At 46.4% G+C, this 23550-nt stretch overlaps 1 protein-coding gene across 1 annotated transcript in view; it reads left to right on the top strand.

The window, feature by feature from the left end:
• The window catches only part of MDN1 (midasin AAA ATPase 1), a 695825-nt gene that overhangs the window by 306936 nt on the left and 365339 nt on the right, over positions 1–23550 (top strand). Inside the window, exons 33-38 of the mRNA XM_063916985.1 lie at positions 3358–3487; positions 4335–4562; positions 4741–4938; positions 5084–5292; positions 5532–5654; positions 18184–18381. Coding sequence (XP_063773055.1) covers positions 3358–3487; positions 4335–4562; positions 4741–4938; positions 5084–5292; positions 5532–5654; positions 18184–18381 — 1086 coding nt within the window. The remainder of the gene's footprint in view (positions 1–3357; positions 3488–4334; positions 4563–4740; positions 4939–5083; positions 5293–5531; positions 5655–18183; positions 18382–23550) is intronic.

Here is a 23550-nt window from a genome sequence, read left to right as displayed (position 1 = left end):
GATGCCCTTGCTGAATCTCTAGCCACAGAACTAGCCTGGGGGACGTGAATGGCCTGATCTGTGGAGGGCCCGGTGCATATCATGGGATCTACTATTTGAGTTGCCAGCAGATCTACACAGCGCCCATCTCAAAAGAGGCTACTCCCGGCGTCCTACAGTCAGATGACACCTAAAGTGAATTGTAAATATCAGAGAGGGATGATGTCTTCCAATAGTGTAACACTGATCCGGGTGCTTAAAGAGCAGATGCCCTCATCCTGGCAGGTCTTCAGGTGTTAAAGATTCAGAGCACAGAGTCACTGGAATCTTAAGATATGTCCTTGTCTGGTAAGACACAGAGATCAGCTATTGCTTTTCCCTTTTCTCAGCAATTAAACGACCAATTGTCTGCTGCTTGGAGGCATCTGGCCAAGCAGTTTCAGGTGCCCAAGTATTTTCTATCCATTTACCACTTTCCTGCAGCTATTACAGAAAAATGGGAGACTCCTCTGTCGGTGGATCTGTCGGTCTTTCAGCTTTCTAAGAAGAGTACATTTTCAGTTACTGGTGCTAGAGCCCTGAAGGATAGCTCAAACCGTAAGTTGGAGACAACTCGTAAAGTCCGTGTTTAAACACTGTTTTCAGGATTTCTCTGCTTCGGCGGTAGCGACTCGCCGAACCCTTTGGCTTAGGTACTGGCAAGTAGACGCTGAATCCAAGAAGGCTGTGGAGTCACTGTAGTTCACAGAGGCTATTCCATTTGGTCCAGAACTGGACAAATTGAATTTCCATGCTAAGGGCGGTAAGTTTACCTTCCTGCCCTACACTGCACCTGATCCTCGTCGTACATAAATGCGATCCTTCCTTTCGTGCCCTCCGTTCCTTTTAAGGACACTTAGAAAAGCCTCCTTGGCTGGTTGATGTGGTAGAGCCAGAGGTCTTCATCCTGCCTCTTCCATTTTACAGGACCCCAAGCATGACGTGCTCCCATCCCACCAGGAGGCTTCCACGGTGGGTCATAACTTTTGGGATTCAGAGAGGCTTGGTTCCAGAGCTTTTGGCAGTTTGGATTCGCAGTCTAGTGTCTCAGGGTTACAAAATCGATTTTATAGCTACTCCTATTCGGTTTTACATCGGTCACCAAAAAGATTCGGGAGGTGCTTCAGCTTTTGGACTCCGAAGTGTTAATCCCAGTTCCAGTACATCAGTGATAGCAGGTTTTGCACTTGAATCTTTTCAAAATACATAAGCCAGATGGCTCTGTCATGCATATCTTCAATCTCAAAAAGTTAAATTCTTATTTGACATTCTACTGGTTCAAGATGGAGTCTGTTCACTCCGTAATTGCTGGCCTGAAGCCTGCAGAGTTCCTTTTGTCCATGGACATAAAGGATGCTTATCTGCACATTCCAATCTGGGAATTGCATCCGCCTTCCATCGCTTTGCCGTCAGGGAGTCCCATTTTTAGTTTTGGGCTCTGCCGTTCAGTCTGTCGTCGGCACCGAGGATATTCAACAAAGTTATGCTGGTGATAATTTCCAATCTCCCAATTTCTAGGAGGGACCATTGTTCCATAACTGGATGACCTTATCATGGCTTCATCAGTGCAAATTCTCTTTGGCACACGTATCTCTTAACACACCAGGTACTGATCCATTACTGCTGGATAGTCAATTTCCAGAAATCCATCTTGGTACCATCTCAGCATCTCCGGTTTCTGGGAGTGATTCTGGATACGGCCTTGCAGCATGTTTACATCCCAGGGTCACTGCTCAAGCCATTCAGCAATTTGTTCAGCTGGTTCTCAAAACAAGACTGTTTCAGTTATGAATTCCTTTTTACTGGGGAAGATGGTGGCCTCCTTCGAAGCTCTTCAGTTTGGCAGATTCCATTCTCGACCATTCCAGCTGGATGTCCTGACTCGGTGGTCAGGGTCCCGTATTCAGATGCATCACCTGATATGTATGTCTCCTCAGACTTGCATCTTGCTGTTTTTGGTGGCTTCAGTCCAACCATCTCACGGCAGGCTGTCACTTTGGCACTGGATAATCCTGACAACAGACGCCAGTCTCTGAGGCTGGGGCACTGTAGTTCTGACCAACCAATTCCAGGGTTGCTGGTTGCATCAGGTCTACTGCCTATCAAAGTTCTACAGCTGTGAGCAGTCTACAATGCCGTTTGAATTCAGTCAGTTAACTCCAAAGCTGTTGCCTACATAAATTGGCAGGGGTGGAACGCAAAGCGACAATTCTTATAGCAAGGTAATTTGCATCCTGCGGTGGGTGGAACTTCACACAATCTCTGCACTGTTCATCCCGGGAGTGGAGAACTGAGAGGCTGTCTATCTCAGGTGCTAGGACCTCCATCCCCTTAGAATGGGCCCTTCATCTAGACAAGTTCCAGGAGTTCAGTGTTTGGGCAGGCCACAGATAGATCTCATGGCCTCCCACCGCAACCACCAGTACTGCTCCAGGTTGCGGCACCCAGCTGCAGAGGCTGTAGACTATCTGATGGAGGTACAGATTTATTTTAGTGGCATCGGTCTTGGTTCTTGTATTTTCAATAGCTGCTTGCTGACATTTCGTGGCCATTGCCTCTACGACTGAATCTTTTGCAACAGGATTTGTTAATGTACCCCGACTTACTGTCGCTACATTTAACGGGGTGGCTGTTGAGGTCGCTCTCTTAAAACGCTGAGGTATTCCAGAGTCTGTTATTCCCACCATGCTCCATGCTCCTACCCAAGGTGGCTTCTGCTTTCCACATCAACCAGCCAGTTGTGTTACATTACTCCTTGGATGTGCTTCGGTCTCTCCGTATCTATGTAATCAGTACAGCAGCATTGCACAAATCAGATGCCTTATTTGTGATTTACAATGCTGCTGGGCGTGGTAGCCATGCTTATAGGCAGACCTTGGCCAGATGGACCTGTCTGGCCATCCGTCAGGCTTATCTTGCCAGTGATCAGCCTCTGCTTGCTGCCATCTTTGCGCACTCCATGTACTCAGTGGGTATTTCTTGGGCTGCACGTAGTCACCTCTCAGTTGCAGCTCTGCCATGCGGCCACTTGGTCTGCAGTGTACACTTTTTTTTGGATGGGATATAGAAAAGAGAGGAAAACATTTTATATATATATATATATATATATATATATATATATATATATATATATATATATATATATATATATATATATATATTATTATTATATATATATTTTTTTATTTTTTTTTTGAATGCCAGAGTTCTAAAGTCTCTCTATACTCTGTTTTCCATTATCCCCCATGTGAATTCAAAGACGTTTTGATGAGCATAACAATCATGTTTTACCCAATTGTTTAAAAGCAGGAACAAATATATCTGTATTTTTCTTCATAGCTCTCTCCAGCCCTGCGTAACAGATTTACGGAGATTTGGTGTCCACAAGGCAATGATCGACTCGATCTTCTAGAAATCATCAAACACAATCTAAATCCAAACTTGTCATTTGGCTGCCCAGATAAAAATGGTAAGATGTTTTATTGAAGCAGGGATTAATAGGAAATTTTGTCTTCCTACTAATAATTCAAATATTTTGTATTTGAGTTTCTAGAAACCACAGTAATTTTGCGGAACTACTGTACTAATTGTTTTGGTTTTATTAAATGCCAAGATTTACTTTCCTCTATATCTTTAGTATAGTATTTTTATTGCCTGTTGTCTATATTTAGTATAGTACCTGTTCATCCTTCGTGTAGTACTAGTTACCAGCCTGTCAAAATGACGGAACGAGATATTAGTAATGTCAGCCTTGGTGGCTGTGCACGCCCAAATGGAGCCACACTTGAATTGCGCCATCTAGTGGCCGTTGGCACTCAAAACACTTGAATTCCCGTCAGAGATGAGAGCAGCATTAGCCTTTTATTATATAGGTTTTGGGGGTTTTATTTGCTGTTGGTAGGAAATTTTAGGACGAAACACAGGAGGTAATCTGTTTTCTGTCCAGTTAGTGCTTGTTTCATGGGAGTATTGAGGGTCACAATATTTTAGGCTTATTTGTTTGATATAAAATTGACAGTCTTATTACCTGAAATTTGCATAAATGCTTAATTGTATTGACCCACCCCCCTTGAACTATCTTTATGCTTGGTGTCATACTATCTGTGTGCATGATCACGGACTTCTTAATATTGACAAAATATATAATGACTCTTCTATTTGGTTCGTAATAGTGAAGTTTCAATTCTTCGGCTTAATCTTATGGATAGTGCAGTCATATACTTTTGTTAATGCATTAGAGCCAAGATTGAAAAATAAAGAACTGTATCTGTGTCTTAACATTGCTATGATGATAAAGTGACTTTCTTACTCTTTAGGGGTTGTCATAGCAGGCTTGATCATGGACTTTATTGAATGGCTGACCAACCAAGATTTTGGACGACGTTGCATTCTTAGTATCAGAGATATCCTGTCCTGGGTGAATTTCATGAATGTCACTGTAAAAAATGATGTATCTGATCAGCAAGTTGATGAGACTGACCTCAGCACAATCACCGCTTTTGTACATGCTGCATGTCTTGTGTACATTGATGGCATAGGATCTGGTGAGTTGGTTGGCTTTGCCGTGCATAAAGTATGCATTGTTAAAGAATATATGTATGTTAGCAATCGAATCTTCTATGTATGTATTTATTTTTTTTCCATGTTTTAGAAATTATTTTTACATTTGTTACTCCATTGTAACTGTGGGTACAAAGTTTCAGGATTTATGCTTTTTTGCAGGTACTACATTTTGTTCTGCCGAAGCAGCCATATCAGCCCGGCTAGAATGTATGCGTTTTTTGCGTGACAAGCTCTCTGTTGTCCTTCACAATACTGAAGATTTGCAAATAGAGCTACAGGTGTATGAGCGGGGAGTTCAGCGGAAGATCCATTGGAAGGAGAGCTCATTTGGAATCCACCCGTTTTATATACCAAGTGGTAAAGGGAACATTTTTACTTTTTCTTCCTAGACTAAAATTACTGAAATTATTTCCAGGTGTCAGCAAGATTAGTTGTTAGACCTAAGACTATAAGTATACAACAGTTTTTGTGTTATTTTAAAATTTATCATGCTTATTTGCAGGTCCTATCTATCTTCGGGAAGATCTGACTCATTATGCACTTCAATCAGAAACCACTTCTATGAATGCACAGAGACTGATGCGAGCTCTACAGCTCCACAAACCTATTCTGTTAGAGGGCTCACCAGGTGTGGGCAAGACCAGCCTGGTCACTGCTTTGGCAGAAGCTTCTGGAAACAAACTTGTTAGGATTAACCTTTCTGAGCAAACGGTAAAGTTCTGAGCTTTATTTTATTTTTAAAGTTATTGTGGGCAAAAAGAGTTAAGGTTTCCCAGGAATTCTATCTGAGCTGCAGTCAGTAGCATACTGTAAGTCCAGGATTTAAAACGTCTGCACACATTGTGTCTGATGTCACTGGTCAAATTTTATTTCGTGTTTTTTATATGCATGTTTATTAGGTGTCTATGTATCTGCTTTTGTAATTTTGTCACTTTACTCTGCTGTAATAGGATGTGACTGATTTATTTGGCACGGACCTACCAATTGAAGGGGGGAAAGGTGGTGAATTTGCGTGGCATGATGGGCCTCTTCTCTCTGCTTTAAAGGCAGGACATTGGATTTTACTGGATGAAGTAAGTAACTGTTTTGTCAAACCATTCAGATATCTTCACCTTGCTTTGTACTGCTCGCATTCAGAAATTAGTGATTGATGCTACTAGTTGGAGATTTTAATAACATTTTATAGGAGGTTTGACTACTCCATGTGGTAAAATGTGTTGTCCCAGACCTGTAATTTTGAAGCTCATTTGGATCCTATCTATCATATAGCAACCAAAGAATGGGGCCTCTTACCTCTTGCAGGCAGCTTTACAGACTCTGGTCACTAGGGGACCCTAGCGCAGTCCCAGAGTCTAGTGTGTATACACAGGTCTCCGGGTAAATGGCCTCTGCACCATTTCTCTCATCCATCTGTGGGACGCTGCACACTTACTCATGGGTTAGAGTGTATGGGTATGGCGTTTGGCACAGAACCTATAAAAAAATAACTCCTCCCCCCTCTAACCCTTCCCATCCGCAGTCTCTCCCAGCACTACCCTCCGTTTTTGTTTTATGCCTTGGAGGACAGGCACAGTTTTTCTTAATTAGCTTTTAGTTAAGTTTATGTTCTTTATTTTCGGTTTTATTTATGCTTAGTTGTGTATACAGGCGACAATCATATGCAGAGTGTGTTTAGTTTAGAGGGCTGCTGGAGAGCCCTATTTCTCACCCTACATTGCCTTTTAGAAAGTCACCATTCTTGTCAGGCTCTGGGTCTTTGTATATTCCGGGATGCAGCACAGAGGAGGCACTGTTTTAAGGTAGCATAGCCACAGCCTGGATGTTCAGTGTTGGGCTGTACCTTTCCCCTTCTAACTTGAGAGCAGTAATCGATATGTACAGCGGCGCTGCCGCCGGGCAAGCGGTGTACTGGCCGCGGTGGGAGGCTGGCACACCCACCCACTGAAGGGTATTTGAGATGGCTGCGGCGGAATAGAAGGGGATTTAAGCCCTTCCTAACTGCGCTGCCGCTGGGCAAGCTGTGCACTAGCTGCAGCGGGAGGCTGGAGCGTTCACCCGCTGAAGGAGATTTGACGAGGGATTTCAGCCTTCCCAGCCACGCTGCCGCCGGGCAAGCTGTGTGCTAGCTGCGGTGGGTAGATGGCGCGTCCACCTGCTGAATTGAATTAGAGCGAGCAGCAGAACTGATGGGGATGTAAGCCCTTCCTGTACTATTGCTTCTGATGCCGCTGTGCCGGAAACTTTGGCTTTTCTTTTTAAATGACAAAAGAGGCAAGTCGCAGTTTTCTCTTCATCTTCACACTTTGCGGATATTTTAAAGGAAAAAAAGGGGGGTTAGGTGGGCGCTAAGTAAATGGCTACAGGACACCTAAATACTCTCTGTTCTCTGGCAGCAGCTTCTCAAGGTCAAGGTGCTGATCCTTAACCCAAAAATTCACAGAACAAGAAATACTCAGAGAAGCGCTACCATTAAACAGTATAAAAATTTATTATTAAAAAATGTGTTATATATAACTATCACAATTCAGTGAATAAACCAATTATCCTGGAGTATTATTCATATAGTACACACCAAAACATTCATGGTTAAAAAATGTTAACAATTAAAAAATACACTGTGAAGACTCCCTTAGAAGAACATAACCATTTATATTTCTAATAAACACTGCAGCATTTATATTTTGCTGATACTTATGGGGTTAAGCTCCATGCATGGGCTGATTGAATCACATGAATTCATTAGATGTTTGAGAAATCCATCCAAAATAAAGTGATATATATTATCACTATCCACCATACATTAGCTTGAATATTCACAGTCTCATCCAAATATAGGGAGGCTTTTTCTGGGTAGCTTAAATGAACATGTTTCCATGTATGTGCAATGACTTTTAAGCTGGAACCGCTATTAGTACAGTCTCGTGCAAAGGAGCTTACCCAGGCCTTTTAATGATGGAGAGATTTCCCGTGGTCACCTTCCTGATAATGGGCGCCGGCTGCCCACACCGCTGCACGGCGGTACAGGAGAAGCTGTCAGTGACGCTGGATGAATACCCACATCGGATGGATAGATGGATGCCCACACCGCTGCACGGCGGCACAAGAGAAGCTGTCAGTGACGCTGGATGGATGTTACAATTCACAGAGCCGTGTCGGAGCGCGGCTAGTCGGGGTCAGAGAGCCGTTCGCTCGTGCTTCCGCGACCAAAGCCGCTGAACACACTGCTTGTGTGTTAGGTGTTGAATGATACCCAGGATACCGGACAGGACGTCGGGCGGGATGCTTGACGCGTTTCTCAGCCTCGAAGACGGGGGCTGTTTCATCAGAAGTACCGCCTCCATGGTTTTAGGCATCTTTATACATCAGAGTCCTCTAATTACTGAGACAAGCCTGGCTGAAGCCGGATACAAACTTTCAGGCTCTTAAGAAATGCAAACATTTGTATCCATTTGCTGAGGAGGACACAAAGTTTTGGGAAGCGGTCCCTAAAGTGGATGCTCCCATCACAACTTTGCAAAAGCGACCGTTATTTCTTCCGTACCGTCAGTGACTTTAAAAGATCCTACAGATAGGAAATCTGAAGTGATTCTCTGAAAAGAGCCATGTTTGCCTTATCAGGCATTTCTACGCGCCCTATTCTTGTGGGTGCCTGGGTCCTTAAGGCTGTGGATGACTGGTTGGCTCGGGTGGTGGCTGGCATGCAGTCCGCTGGCCCATCCGAAGCTATTCAGTCAGCTGAACAAATATCTGAGGCTGTCCATTATGTCGGCGAGGCCTTGTTGGATTCTGCTTCTCTCCAATCCAGGTACCTCTCTGGCTTCGTACTTGGGGGGTAATTCTGATCGCAGCAGAAAGTTTGTTAGCAATTGGGCAAAACCATGTGCACTGCAGGGGGGGCAGATAAAACATTTGCAGAGAGAGTTAGATTTGGGTGGGTTATTTCGTTTCTGTGCAGGGTAAATACTGGCTGCTTTATTTTTACACTGCAATTTAGATTGCAGATTGAACACACCACACCTAAATATAACTCTCTCTGAACATGTTATATCTGCCTCCCCTGCAGTGCACATGGTTTTGCCCAACTGCTAAAAAGTTTTCTGCTGTGATCAACTTGGAATTACTCCCTTGGAACGCTGATTCTGATTAAAAGCAGACATTAACAGCAGTACCTTTTTGAAGAAGAATTTCTTTTTGGATCAGAACTGACCAAGATTATTTCCGAAACCACAGGCGGTGAAAGTTCTTTTCTTCCGGTTGCCGCTCAGAAGCCCAAGACTACCCGGTTTCAGTCCTTTCGTAGCCAAGGCAGAGGTACTTTCTAGTCCTTTCGAGGTGTCTCTAGATTCCCATGTAGATTAGCTTTTCAAGGTAGAGGAGCTCAGGGAATCCGTAGACCAGCCATCAAACCTTCTGATAAACCGGGCGCATGACTGTACGAGACTTGCGCAGGGATCTCTAGTAGTTGGGGCTTGTTTACTCAGGTTCCGGGAAGTTTGGCTCCTGTAACATCTAGATCGTTGGATGGTAGGGGTTCTTTCTCGAGGATATATTTTGGACCTCGAGGAACCGCTTCCAAACCTATTTTTCGTCACTCCCCTTCCTTTCGATCCCTTCAGGCGAAAAGCCCTCATTTAGTCAGTTTCCTCCCTCTTGAACAATGGAGTAATCATTCTGGTGTCCAAGCACCAAGAAGGCCAGGGGTTTTACTCCAGCCTTTTTCTCGCAAGCAAACCGGACGGCTCATTTCGGCTGATTCGCAATCTAATACTTCTCAATCCTTATCTGTTGGTAGAAAAGTTCAAGGTGGAATCCATTTGATCAATAATCAACTCCATGGAGGCAGGAGATTTTTTAGGAAGCATACCTACATGTTCCCATATGGAAGGGTCACCAGTATCTTCTAAGGTTTGATATAGGCCCTTGGCATTTTCAGTTTCAGGCTCTCCCGTTCGGACTTTCCACGGCACACCGGTGTTCACAAAATTATGGCTCACATAGTGGCGGTGCTGCGAGGTCAGAGTCAACATTACTCTGTACTTGGACGATCTGTTATTGAAAGCGTCATATCAGACGATCCTCCTCCAACATTTACAACTCACGATGGACACTCTTCAAGCCTTTGGGTGGATAGTAAACTTTCCAAAGTCTTCCTTTCTTCCCTCTCAGAGGATGGTGTTCCTAGGTTTACTTTTCGACACCAGAAATCAAAGAATTTTTCTTCCCCCGGACAAGATTCAAGATCTCCGGGCCAGAATCAGAACTCTGTTGCTATTGCCACTAGTCTCCGTTCTCCGGTGCATTCAAGTGTTAGGCAAGATGGTGGCGGCATTCGAGGCGGTGCCATATGCCAGGTTCCATGCTCGGCCTCTTCAAGCTCAGATTCCGAGTTGTTGGTCACAAACAGAACCAAGCCTAGACATATAGTTGTTTCGTCTGACAGTTTGGACTCGTCAATCTTTTCTTTGGTGGCTACAGAGCTCCAATCTGACCAGAGGTGCTCCATTCAACAATTTGGTCATAGCGGATTGTCACCCATGGATTCCAGCCTCATGGGTTGGGGGGCAGTGTTTAAGTCTCAACACTTTCATGGCCTCTGGACCTGCCAGGAATCGTGTCTTCAGATCAACATTCTGGAATTTAGGGCTATTCGATATGCACTGCTTCAAATGTAGGTTCTCGTCCAGGGTCATCCGATGCGCATTCAGTCGGACAATGCCACTGCTGTGTCATACATCAACAAACGGAGGAACTCACAGTTGGAGAGCCATGAAAGAGGTCTCTTATATCCTCAGTTGGGCAGAGCGTTGGGTTCCAGCCATCTCGTCAGTTAACATTCCGGGAGTGGAGAACTGGGAGGCAGATTTCCTCAGCCATCACACAGTGCACCTGGGAGAATGGGAACTTCATCAGGAAGTGTTCCTTGCAATAGTGTCCCGTTGGGGGAGATCCCAACATCGACCTCGTGGCGTCTCTTCTGAACAGGAAGCTTTCTCAGTACAGTTCTCGATCTCTGGATCCACAGGCTTGTCTAGTCGATGCTATAACAGCTCCTTGGCAGTTTCGTCTGGGATATGTGTTTGTCATTCCCTCTCATTCCACGTCTACTTCAAAGAATTCGACGGGAAGGCCATCCAGTCATTCTCGTGGCTCCGCATTGGCCTCAACGTCAGTGGTATACCCTTCTTCGCAGCATGGTGAACGGGGATCTGTTCCGTCTGCTGCAGCATCCCTATCTTCTTCAAGGACCCTGTTCCATCACAGTTTACCTTGTATGGCTTTGACGGCGTGGTTCTTGAATCCCAGATCTCAAGGGCAATGGGTTTATCTAGGTCCGTTGTAAAGACCATGCTAGAAAACCAGTCACTTCTAAGATTTATCACAGGGTGTAGTATATTTACATTGCCTGGTGTGAAAAATGTAGCGTTCTACCGAATGTTTTTCCCCTATCCTTTTATCCTTCCTTCAGGAGACTAAGGGACTTCGTCTTTCTTCCCTAAAGGGACAGGTTTCCGCTCTGTCAGAGTTTTTTCAGAGGAAATTGGCTATTCTTCCTGAGGTTCAAACTTTACTTCAGGGGGTTCTGTGGATCCAACTGCCATATATTCCTCCGGTACCTCCTTGGGACTTGAATCTGGTACTTATGGCTCTCCAATAGCTGCCCTTTGAGCCTCTGGATTCTGTTGAGTTGAGGTTTCTCACGCTTAAGGTAGTTTCTCTAACGTCCTAGAGGATGCTGGGACTCCGTAAGGACCAGGGGGAATAGACGGGCGTGCACTGGCTCCTTCCTCTATGCCCCTCCTCCAGACCTCAGTTTTACACTGTGCCCAGAGGGAAATGGGTGCACTGCAGGGAGCTCCCCTGAGTTCTCTGCCTAGAAAGCATTTTTGTTTGGATTTTTTCTCTATTTTTTACAGGGAGCACTGCTGGCAACAGGCTCCCTGCATCGAGGGACTGAGGAGAGAGGGGCAGACCTACTTAAATGATGGGCTCTGCTTCCTCGGCTACTGGACACCATTAGCTCCAGAGGGGGTGAACACAGGTTCGTCCTGGGCGTTCACTCCCAGAGCCGCGCCGCCGTTCTCCTCACAGAGCCGGAAGAAAAGAAGTCCGAAGATGTCTCAAGCGGCAGAAGCCTTCAGAGCTTCACTGAGGTAACGCACAGCATTGCAGCTGTGCGTCATTGCTCCACACACCTCACACACTCCGGTCACTGTAAGGGTGCAGGGCGCAGGGGGGGCGCCCTTGGCAGCAATATAAACACCTCTCTGATGGCAAAAGACTATATACATGTACAGGTGGGCACTGCACATGTATATAAAAGAGCCCCCGCCATTTTTTAATAACTTTGAGCGGGACAGAAGCCCGCCGCCGAGGGGGAGGGGCTTCTCCCTCAGCACTCACCAGCAACATTTTCTCTCCACAGCACCGCTGAGAGGAAGGTCCCCGGACTCTCCCCTGCTTTACACACTGTGAAAGGGGGTTTTGAAGGAGAGGGGCGGGGCACATAATTGGCGTTTTATTACTACACAGCGCTACTGGGGAAATGGACATTTGCATTTAAGACATTCAGCATATCCACCCAGTCCGGTGTCGGCGTTGCCGACGGCGACCTGACATTCAAGCACTCCCCCTCCACATTAAGCGAGCCTTGGTCAAACATGTCGACACACGCGTACCGACACACTTCACCCACACAGGGAAACTCTTTTTCTGAAGACAGTATCCCCTTTAAGGCCCTTTGGAGAGACAGAGAGAGAGTATGCCAGCACACACCCCAGCTGGAAAGAAACACAGAATGCTTTTACTGCATAAAAGGTTAGACAAGTCTGAAGCTAGGGATCAGTCAGGTAGCCAGACCATGCCTGTCCCTGTGGCGCCAGGACCTTCGGGGTCTCAAAAGCGCACCATATCCCAGGTCGATGACACAGATACTGACTCTAGTGTCGACTATGAAGATGCAAAATTACAGCCGAAGGCGGCAAAGGGTATTCGTTACATGATTATTGCCATTAAAGAGGTTTTGCATATCACTGAGGTACCCCCTGTCCCTGACACGAGGGTGCACATGCATAAAGGGAAAAAGCCTGAGGTCACTTTTCCGTCCTCATTTGAGCTAAGCGAATTGTGCGAAAAGGCTTGGGATTCTCCAGATAGGAGACTACAAGTTCCCAAAAGGATTCTTATGGCGTATCCCTTTCCACAAAAGGATAGGATACGATGGGAATCTTCGCCTAAAGTAGACAAGGCGCTGACACGCTTATCCAAGAAGGTGGCACTACCTTCTCAGGATACAGCTTCCCTCAAGGATCCTGCTGATCGCAAGCAGGAAATTACCATGAAGCACATTTACACACATTCAGGTACTATTGTTAGACCGGCTATGGCGTCGGCCTGGGTTTGTAGTGCTGTCGTGGCATGGGCAGATTCCTTATCTACGGAGCTTGACACCTTAGATAGGGATGCCATTTTAATGACCATAGAGCATATCAGAGATGCTGCCTTGTATATGAGAGATGCTCAAAGAGACATTTGTTTACTAAGCTCCAGAATAAACGCTATGTCTATTTCTGCTAGGCGACTCTTGTGGACCCGACAGTGGACGGGAGACGCCGACTCAAAGCGGCATATGAAGTCATTGCCTTACAAGGGGGAGGAGTTGTTTGGAGACGGCCTCTCGGACCTTGTCTCTACTGCTACGGCCGATAAATCGAATTTTTTACCTTATGTTCCCCCGCAGCATGCTAAGAAGGTACCCCATTATCAGATGCAGTCCTTTCGTTCCAATAAGAGCAAGAAGGTACGGGGATCGTCCTTTTTTGCCAGAGGTAAAGGCAAGGGAAAAAAGCTGCACGCAGCTAGTCCCCAGGAGCAGAAGTCCTCCCCTGCATCTGCAAAGTCCACTGCATGACGCTGGGGCTTCCCGGGGGGAGGCAGATCAAGTGGGGGCACGTCTTCGATTTTTCAGCCACGTCTGGGTTCACTCGCAGGTGGATCCCTGGGGATTAGAGATTGTTTCTCAGGGATACAGACTGGAATTCGAAGACATGCCTCCTCGCCGGTTTTTCAAATCGGCTCTGCCGACTTCCCCGTCAGAGAGGGAGCTAGTGTTAGCTGCAATCCAAAAATTGTATATTCAACAGGTGATAGTCAAAGTTCCTCATCTCCAACAAGGAGAGGGATATTACTTAACCCTGTTTGTGGTCCCGAAACCGGACGGTTCGGTCAGACCCATTTTAAATCTAATATTCCTGAACCTGTACTTGAAGAGATTCAAGTTCAAAATGGAATCACTCAGGGCGGTCATCGCCAGCCTGGAGGGGGGGGATTGGATGGTGTCCCTGGACATAAAGGATGCGTACCTTCATATTCCGATTTTCTTCCCTCACCAGGCGTTCCTGAGATTTGCATTACAGGACTGTCACTACCAATTTCAGACGTTGCCGTTTGGGCTTTTCACGGCCCCGAGATTTTTCACCAAGGTAATGGCGGAAATGATGGTGCTCCTGCGCAAGCAGGGTGTCACAATTATCCCATACTTGGACGATCTCCTCATAAAGGCGAGCTCTCGGGAGAAGTTGCTGGACAGCGTGTCTCTGTCCATGAAGACGTTGCAAATGCATGGCTGGATTCTCAATATACCGAAGTCCCAGCTAGTCCCTGCAATGTGTCTGACCTTTTTGGGCCTGATTCTAGACACAGACCAGAAGAGAGTTTTTCTTCCGATGGAAAAGGTTCAGGAGCTCATAGCCCTGGTCAGGAACCTATTGAAGCCAAAAAAGGTTTCAGTGCATCATTGCACACGGATTCTGGGGAAGATGGTGGCTTCATATGAGGCCATTCCCTTCGGCAGGTTCCATGCGAGGACCTTTCAATGGGACCTATTGGACAAATGGTCCGGGTCCCATTTACAAATGCATCAAAGGATAACCCTGTCTCCCAGGACCAGGGTATCTCTACTGGGGTGGCTGTACAGTGCTCACCTACTAGAGGGTCGCAGGTTCGGCATTCAGGACTGGGTCCTGGTGACCACGGACGCAAGCCTCCGAGGCTGGGGAGCGGTCACGCTAGGAAGAAATTTCCAAGGTCTCTGGTCAAATCTAGAGACTTGTCTCCACATCAACGTCCTGGAGTTGAGGGCCATATACAACGCCCTACGTCAGGTGGAGGAATTGCTTCCGGACAAACCGGTTCTGATTCAGTCGGACAATGTCACGGCAGTGGCTCATGTAAACCGCCAAGGCGGAACAAGGAGCAGAGTGGCCATGGCAGAAGCGACCAGGATTCTACGCTGGGCGGAAGGCCATGTAAGCGCACTATCAGCAGTGTTCATCCCGGGGGTGGACAACTGGAAGGCGGACTTCCTCAGCAGGCACGACCTGCATCCGGGAGAGTGGGGACTTCATCAAGAAGTCTTCTCACAGATCACAGGTTGGTGGGGACTGCCTCAGATAGACATGATGGCATCCCGTCTCAACAAAAAGCTAAAGCGGTATTGCGCCAGGTCAAGAGACCCTCAGGCGGTAGCGGTAGATGCTCTGGTGACACCTTGGGTGTTCAGATCGGTCTATGTGTTTCCTCCTCTACCTCTCATACCCAAGGTGTTGAGAATAATAAGAATAAGCAGGGTCAGAACAATCCTCATTGTTCCAGATTGGCCACGGAGGACTTGGTATCCGGAGCTGCAAGAGTTGCTCACAGAAGATCCGTGGCCTCTTCCTCTAAGGCAGGACCTGCTGCAGCAGGGGCCCTGTCTGTTCCAAGACTTACCGCTGCTGCGTTTGACGGCATGGCGGATGAACGTCGGATCCTAGCGGAAAAAGGGATTCCGGAAGAGGTCATTCCTACCCTGATCAAGGCTAGGAAGGACGTGACATCGAAACATTATCACCGTATATGGCGTAAATATGTTTCTTGGTGTGAGGCCAGAGCTGCTCCTACGGAGGAGTTCCATTTGGGCAGTATACTTCACTTCCTTCAAACAGGAGTGAATTTGGGCCTTAAACTAGGGTCCATAAAGGTCCAAATTTCGGCCTTATCCATTTTCTTTCAAAGAGAATTGGCCTCTCTTCCTGAAGTACAGACTTTTGTTAAGGGGGTGCTGCATATTCAGCCTCCTTTTGTACCTCCGGTGGCGCCTTGGGATCTTAACGTGGTATTACGTTTCCTCAAGTCCCCTTGGTTTGAACCACTCAAAACAGTGGAGTTGAAATACCTCACTTGGAAAGTGGTCATGTTGTTGGCATTAGCTTCGGCAAGGCGTGTTTCAGAATTGGCGGCTTTATCACATAAAAGCCCATACCTGGTTTTTCACGTGGATAGGGCGGAGTTGAGGACTCGTCCTCAATTTCTGCCAAAAGTGGTCTCATCTTTTCATATGAACCAACCTATTGTCGTGCCTGTGGCTTCACAGGACTTGGAGGATTCCGAGTCCCTGGATGTGGTCAGGTCTTTGAAGATTTATGTGATCAGAACAGCTGGGATCAGGAAGACTGAGGATCTGTTTGTTCTGTATGCGGCCAACAAGGTTGGCGCTCCTGCTTCAAAGCAGACTATTGCTCGCTGGATCTGTAACACGATTCAGCAGGCGCATTCTACGGCAGGATTGCCATTGCCTAAATCGGTTAAGGCCCATTCCACTAGGAAGGTGGGCTCTTCTTGGGCGGCTGCCCGAGGGGTCTCGGCATTACAGTTGTGCCGAGCAGCTACTTGGTCGGGGTCGAACACCTTTGCGAAGTTCTATAAGTTTGATACCCTGGCTGAGGAGGACCTCCTGTTTGCTCAATCGGTGCTGCAAAGTCATCCGCACTCCCGCCCGTTTGGGAGCTTTGGTATAATCCCCATGGTCCTTACGGTGTCCCAGCATCCTCTAGGACGTTAGAGAAAATAGGATTTTACTTACCGGTAAATCTATTTCTCGTAGTCCGTAGAGAATGCTGGGCGCCCGTCCCAAGTGCGGACTTCTTCTGCATGACTTGTAAATAGTTATGGCTTACATAAGGGTTATGTTGTAGTTTTATCGGTTGGACCGAGGCTGTGTAGTTGTTCATACTGTTAACTGGGTAGTTTATCACAAGTTATACGGTGTGATTGGTGTGGCTGGTATGAATCTCGCCCTTAGATTTACAAAAATCCTTCCTCGTACTGTCCATCTCCTCTGGGCACAGTTTCCCTAACTGAGGTCTGGAGGAGGGGCATAGAGGGAGGAGCCAGTGCACACCCAAAATCCAAAGCTTTCTTAAAGTGCCCTATCTCCTGCGGAGCCCTTCTATTCCCCCTGGTCCTTACGGAGTCCCAGTATCCTCTACAGACTACGAGAAATAGATTGACCGGTAAGAAAAATCCTATTTTTTCTGTCGGCCATTGTGTCAGTCCGACACGTTTCCGAGCTGACAGCCCTTTCCTGCAGACCACCTTTATTGGTGTTCCATGATGATTGGGTGGTTTTGCGTACGAAGCCCTCATTCTTAACAAAAGTGGTTTCTGCATTTCACCTTAGCCAGGACATTGTTCTCCTGGCATTCGTGCCAGACTCGTCCGTGAAGAATCAGAATTTGGCTTTGTTGGATGTTGTTAGAGCCTTGCGTATATATTTTACTCATACGGAACCAATCCACCTTACGGATGCTTTGTTGGTTCTGGTTGATGCATCCAAGAGAGGATGGCCAGCCTCTAAGAGCACGGTGGCTCGTTGGATCACTTCTACTTTCCGTCAGACCTATCTATCGTCTGCTGTTCCTGTCCCTGACCCACTGTGGGCTCATTCGACCAGAGCTGTTTGGGCCTCCTGGGCTGTTCGCGGCCGTGCTTCTGTGCAGCCGCTGTGTAGAGCGGCGACCTCGTCTTCCGTGCATACCTTCACAAAATTTTACAGTATCCATACTTTTGGTATGGATCAAGCCTCTGTTGAGCGGAAAGTTTTACGGGCGGCTTTGCATCCTTGTTCCCCCCTTTTGTTAGCTTGCTTTGGGATATCCCATTAGTAAGTGCGCAGCGCCCCCCAGATGGATGAAAGAGAAATTGGGATTTTTTACTTACCTTAAAATCTTTCTCTGATTCCATCTGTGGGACGCTGCGATCCCTCCCGAATTTTTGTCTGGTTTATTAGTTGTTTTGTTCTGTCTCTCTAGGCTTTGCTAAACGTTAACTGAGGGTAGTGCTGGGAGAGACTGTGGATGGGAGGAGTTAGAGGGGGAGGAGTTATTATTTTTTATTGGTTCTGTGCCAAACTCCATACCCACACACTCTAACCCATGAGTAAGTGCGCAGCGTCCCCCAGATGGAATCAAAGAAAGACTGTAAGTAAAAAATCCCAATTTTCCTAGAGATTTTTTTACTACACGAAATGCCGGGAAAATGGCCACCGTGCCATTTTCATAATGACTACTGCTACCGACATAGGACTCTAGAGATAAATGATTGAAAATGAATTAGTGCAGGGTGGGCGGTGTGGGCCCTCCTGGCACCCGGGAGCAGTAGTCTTTCTTTTTGTATTTCTGAGTATTTTTTGCCTTTATTATAGTTTGTGCATAAACAGCATTGAATATTTGAAGCATATTTATTTATTTGGTTCTAAAACCTTGTTTCTTGACTTTTGTTTTTCAGCTAAATCTAGCCTCTCAGTCTGTACTAGAAGGACTTAATGCTTGCTTTGATCACCGTTCTGAGGTGTACATACCTGAACTTGGCATGAGCTTTCAGGTGCAACATGAGAAAACGAAGATCTTTGGGTGCCAGAATCCCTTCCGTCAAGGAGGTGGGCGGAAGGGACTTCCACGATCCTTTTTGAACAGATTCACACAGGTTGGTTATTGTTATGTTCTTAGAAATACGTTTATAGATTTTAATTATTTTCTTTTGGTTAATCACATTAATAGATATCCACTTCAGATATCCAGTGTGACTCCAGATGCGTCTGTTCAGTTACTTTTAATTATTATTTTTCTGGAAGACTCTAGCTACAGGACCTGCCACTTCCACACAGACTTGTGCTGGGGCTTCCTGGGTGCAGCATCAGTCACAACGGCATTCCCACAGTGCATTGGCGGTTTCATTGTAGTCAGCATCTGTTTAAGATGCAGTTGCACCTTTCCTGCTCACCCTGGGCAGTCACCATTTGAAAGCAGAGTTGCGGCCAGGGATGGGGCAGGGCCTAGCGTCGTCTACCTCATTTGTGGCTAAGTTTATTGGCTTTCACCACTTGGCGCATTTCTCAGTGTGGCAGCACTCTCAATGGGCGGTCTGTCGTTGATCCTGGGGATGGCGGTCCTCTGCCTCCTCCCCATGGGCACGGGTCAGCAGTAGCAATTCCATGCTGAGGGACACAGCAGCCAGATGCAAAATCCCAACAAAGGTGATGCCGAACATGGCTGACTCTGTCTCTCCTTCTATACGTTGCTAGCTATTAGTTCAGAATATTTGGCAGCATTGTTATATGCTGGGATGTGTGGTTAGCACAGTCTCTCTGTAAGTTTTTAGTCGGGTGTGGGGTTTTTACTTGTTAAAACTGCTATAAGTGTACTTACCTCTGCTGTCTTTGCATCTGTCTCCTGTAAGTCAGTGTTGCACTTTACTAATATGGCCTACCTGTAAATGTTCTCATCTCTGCTCACTGTGGACTTCTATCTCTTGTATGCTGTATTATGTCATTGTTGCAGTAGGAATGGCCATCTGTGTGCTCACCATTGATGGCTTTCATCAGGGGGCTCTGTACCATAGATGGTGGAGAGCAATCAATGGCAAAACAATCTAATACTGGTGTTAAACCATTGATGGTCGAAGGTCCACTCTGTTCTGCCATACTTAGTTGCTGAGTGGTGGTTACTACAATTCCCTGGTCGTTTGCCTCATTTTCACTGTTACGTCTGAAAAGGGCAATACTGAGGGGGCGCTGCTTGAATAAAGTGGTGCAAGTCCAAATTTCTTCATGCACGGTCTGATTGGGAAGCGGTTTGTGAGGTGTGTGGTGCTTTTCCTGTGAGTGTAAACCCACCAGTTGATACACCGTCCTGTGTGATAGCGCTGCCTGTCGCATCAGTTGGCGGGCAGAAAGGCACCTCTGATCATGCTGTCCTGAGCTATTGTTCTCCCCATTACTAGGCAGAACCATCTTCTGGGTTAGTGCCTGAGGGTTAACCGTCCTACCTTCCTCTGTCTTTTTTGAGCCTCCCTGAGCTCATGGCTTGGCTCGCTCATTACAAGGGTTGGTGCATGTTATCTTCCTCTCTGGTGAGAAACCTTGAACCTTCTGCAGGGATTTGGGTGTGGTTGGGCCTCAAAGAGGAGATGTCCGGCAGGGACATGTGGTGAGCTAAATGGCTCAGGAGTCGCTGGCTAGCACCAGAGCCAGATTTACATGCAATATATGAGCCAAAGGGTACATGTGGGCGTTACACAGTTACAGCAGTATAAACTCCTAGAAATCTGGTGAGTTTTGATCAGAGATGAGAAGAAAAGAGAGGGTCACCTGCCATAGACTTTTTACTCCAGAGTTTTTGCTATAAAAATTATTTGAATAATACAAAGAAGATATTTCTAACATATTATTTATATTTTCCATATACTATACACAGTCAGACAGGAAAGGCTCTGCCTCACCCCACCACACGTCACTGATGTCCGGGTATCCTTCAGTTCTGGGAGGAATCCAATTTGTGTGGATGAGCATCTGGATGAATTAGATCTGAATCTGTCTTTGGTGGCGGTAGCTGATCCTGTTGACGTCGATGGGGTTGAATCCTTAATCTATCTGACAGATTTTGCATATCTCAGACTTAGGGGTACGTTTACTAAGGTGGACTTTGGCCATAGCAACCAATCAGATTCTACTTAACATTTATCTAGCTGCTTCTAGAAGGTAATAGATATAATCTGATTGGTTACTATGGGTAACATCACCACATCACCAGTTGTAAAAAAAAAAAACTCACTCCTTAGTAAATTTACCCTTTAGTCTACAGTAACTCCCCTTTCAAAAGATAACCTAAAAAGACTGTTAATCTTTTATTTCTCCCTGCAACTGGAGGATCTGCTATCCACAGTCTGAGTGCATGAATGCCACAAGTTTCAGATTTACACATCTAGTCTCTCTATTCCTGGCTGGCTGCAGATAGGTCAAAATGGGAATCCCCATCTTTGGTGGATTCCTTAATTTCCTGGTTTTCCAAATATACTACAATTCTGGTTATGGGTTCTACTTATCTCAGGGATTGCGCCAATCGTAAACTGTCTACTATTATGTTACTGTTTGTGACTTCAGGGACATCCCTTAAACCTGTAGTGGTTTCCACCTGGGTAAAAAAGGTGGTTGAAAATGGGCAGACCATGGGGTATATGCAATTGCGGTCGAATTCCCGAAATTGTCGAATTTCGGGTCATTTTCGACCAAAAAAAAAAATCGCCTATGCAATTCAGTGCTTTCCGACCAAAAAACGGACTTTCAAAATTCGACTTTTTGAAATTCGACTTTTTGCAAATTCGACTTTTCTGCAATGATACAAGTGCTGCAATTCGACCAAAGCATATTCAATTCAAGTTTGGAAATTCGACAGCAGTGCTTTTAGACAGCAAATTCGTCATTTTCAATCCGCCACACTTTGGAGGGTGAAAACAAATAAAAAAATTTTAAACATGTTTTTTTTTGTGTTTTTTTGGGGGGGAATAGCAGATCTATTTATATTAGAAGGGATTAGGTACTTTTTTTTTTTTTTTTTTTTTGGAGGCACAAATATTATTTATATATTTTTTTTAAAATATTATTATTATTTTTTTTTTTTTTTATGCTGGAACGGTGAAATCATAAAAAAAAATGGCGTGGGGTCCCCCCTCCAAAGCTTAACCAGCCTCGGGCTCTTCGAGCTGGTCCTGGTTCTAAAAATGCGGGGGAAAAATTGACAGGGGATCCCCCGTATTTTTAAAACCAGCACCGGGCTCTGCGCCTGGTGCTGGTGCCAAAAATACGGGGGACAAAAAGAGTAGGGGTCCCCCGTATTTTTAACACCAGCATCGGGCTCCACTAGCTGGACAGATAATGCCACAGCCGGGGGTCACTTTTATGCCGTGCCCTGCGGCCGTGGCATTAAATATCCAACTAGTCACCCCTGGCCGGGGTACCCTGGGGGAGTGGGGACCCCTTCAATCAAGGGGTCCCCCCCCCCCAGCCACCCAAGGGCCAGGGGTGAAGCCCGAGGCTGTCCCCCCCCATCCAATGGGCTGCGGATGGGGGGGCTGATAGCCTTTTGTGATAATAAAAAGATATTGTTTTTTCCAGTAGTACTACAAGTCCCAGCAAGCCTCCCCCGCAAGCTGGTACTTGGAGAACCACAAGTACCAGCATGCGGGAGAAAAACGGGTCCGCTGGTACCTGTAGTACTACTGGGAAAAAAATACCCAAATAAAAACAGGACACACACACCGTCGACAGTAAAACTTTATTTCATACGTCGACACACACATACTTACCTATGTTCACACGCCGACATCGGTCCTCTTCTCCATGTAAAATCCACGGATACCTGAAAAGAAAAGATCAATATACTCACCTCAGCCATGGTCCAGAGATAAATCCACGTACTTGGCAAAAAAACAAACCGAACACCCGCTCCATGCCGGACTGAAAGGGGTCCCATGCTGACACATGGGACACCTTTCCACGAATGAGACCTGTCAGTGACAGCTGTCACAGAAAGGTCTCTAAGCCAATCAGGAAGCGCAACTTCGTTGCGCTCACCTGATTGGCTGTTCGCTGTCTGTACTGTGACAGCACATCGCAAAGCCGCTCCATTACTTTCAAAGTTCCCACCATTGAAAGTAATGGAGCGGCTTTGCGATGTGCTGTCACAGTACAGACAGCGCACAGCCAATCAGGTGAGCGCCACGGAAGTAGCGCTTCCTGATTGGCTGAAGGGACGTCAGTGACAGGAGTCACGTGATGTCCCGGCATTCGGGAGAAAGGGGTCTGATGTGAAAACATTGGACCCCTTTCTAGTCCGGTATGGAGCGGGTTTTTGCGTGTTTTTTTTTTTTTTAAACAAGTACGTGGATTTTACTCTCTGGACGTGGATTTATCTCTGGACGCTGGAAGGTGAGTATAATTTTTTCACAGGTACCCTCGGATCGTCGGAGACCGTGGCAGTCGGCGTGTCAACATAGGTAAGTATGTGTGTGTCGGTAGTGTGTAATAAAGTTTTACTATCAAGGTGTGTGTGTCCTGTTTTTATTTGGGTATTTTTTTCCCAGTAGTACTACAGGTACCAGCGGACCCGTTTTTCTCCCGCATGCTGGTACTTGTGGTTCTCCAAGTACCAGCTTGCGGGGGAGGCTTGCTGGGACTTGTAGTACTACTGGAAAAAACAATATCTTTTTATTATCACAAAAGGCTATCAGCCCCCCCATCCGCAGCCCATTGGATGGGGGGGGACAGCCTCGGGCTTCACCCCTGGCCCTTGGGTGGCTGGGGGGGGGGGACCCCTTGATTGAAGGGGTCCCCACTCCCCCAGGGTACCCCGGCCAGGGGTGACTAGTTGGATATTTAATGCCACGGCCGCAGGGCACGGCATAAAAGTGACCCCCGGCTGTGGCATTATCTGTCCAGCTAGTGGAGCCCGATGCTGGTGTTAAAAATACGGGGGACCCCTACTCTTTTTGTCCCCCGTATTTTTGGCACCAGCACCAGGCGCAGAGCCCGGTGCTGGTTTTAAAAATACGGGGGATCCCTGGCCAATTTTTCCCCTGCATTTTTAGAACCAGGACCAGCTCGATGAGCCCGAGGCTGGTTATGCTTTGGAGGGGGGACCCCACGCCATTTTTTTTTCGGGTTTTTCACGTTTTTTTACCGTTTTTTAAAATCGCGGCAAAATCCGCCAAATCGGCCGATTTTCGCCCGCGACTCTGGCGAATCCGTTTTTCATTGAATATGGTGAATTCCGGAAGCCACCTTCCGGGATTCACCTGTCGAATTGAGTCGAATTAAAA

The sequence above is a fragment of the Pseudophryne corroboree genome, chromosome 4, assembly GCF_028390025.1.
Source record: "Pseudophryne corroboree isolate aPseCor3 chromosome 4, aPseCor3.hap2, whole genome shotgun sequence".
Taxonomy (NCBI): Eukaryota; Metazoa; Chordata; class Amphibia; order Anura; family Myobatrachidae; genus Pseudophryne; species Pseudophryne corroboree.
The sequence above is the reverse complement of the archived record's forward strand: the minus strand, read 5'-3'. Positions and strand labels throughout refer to the sequence as shown.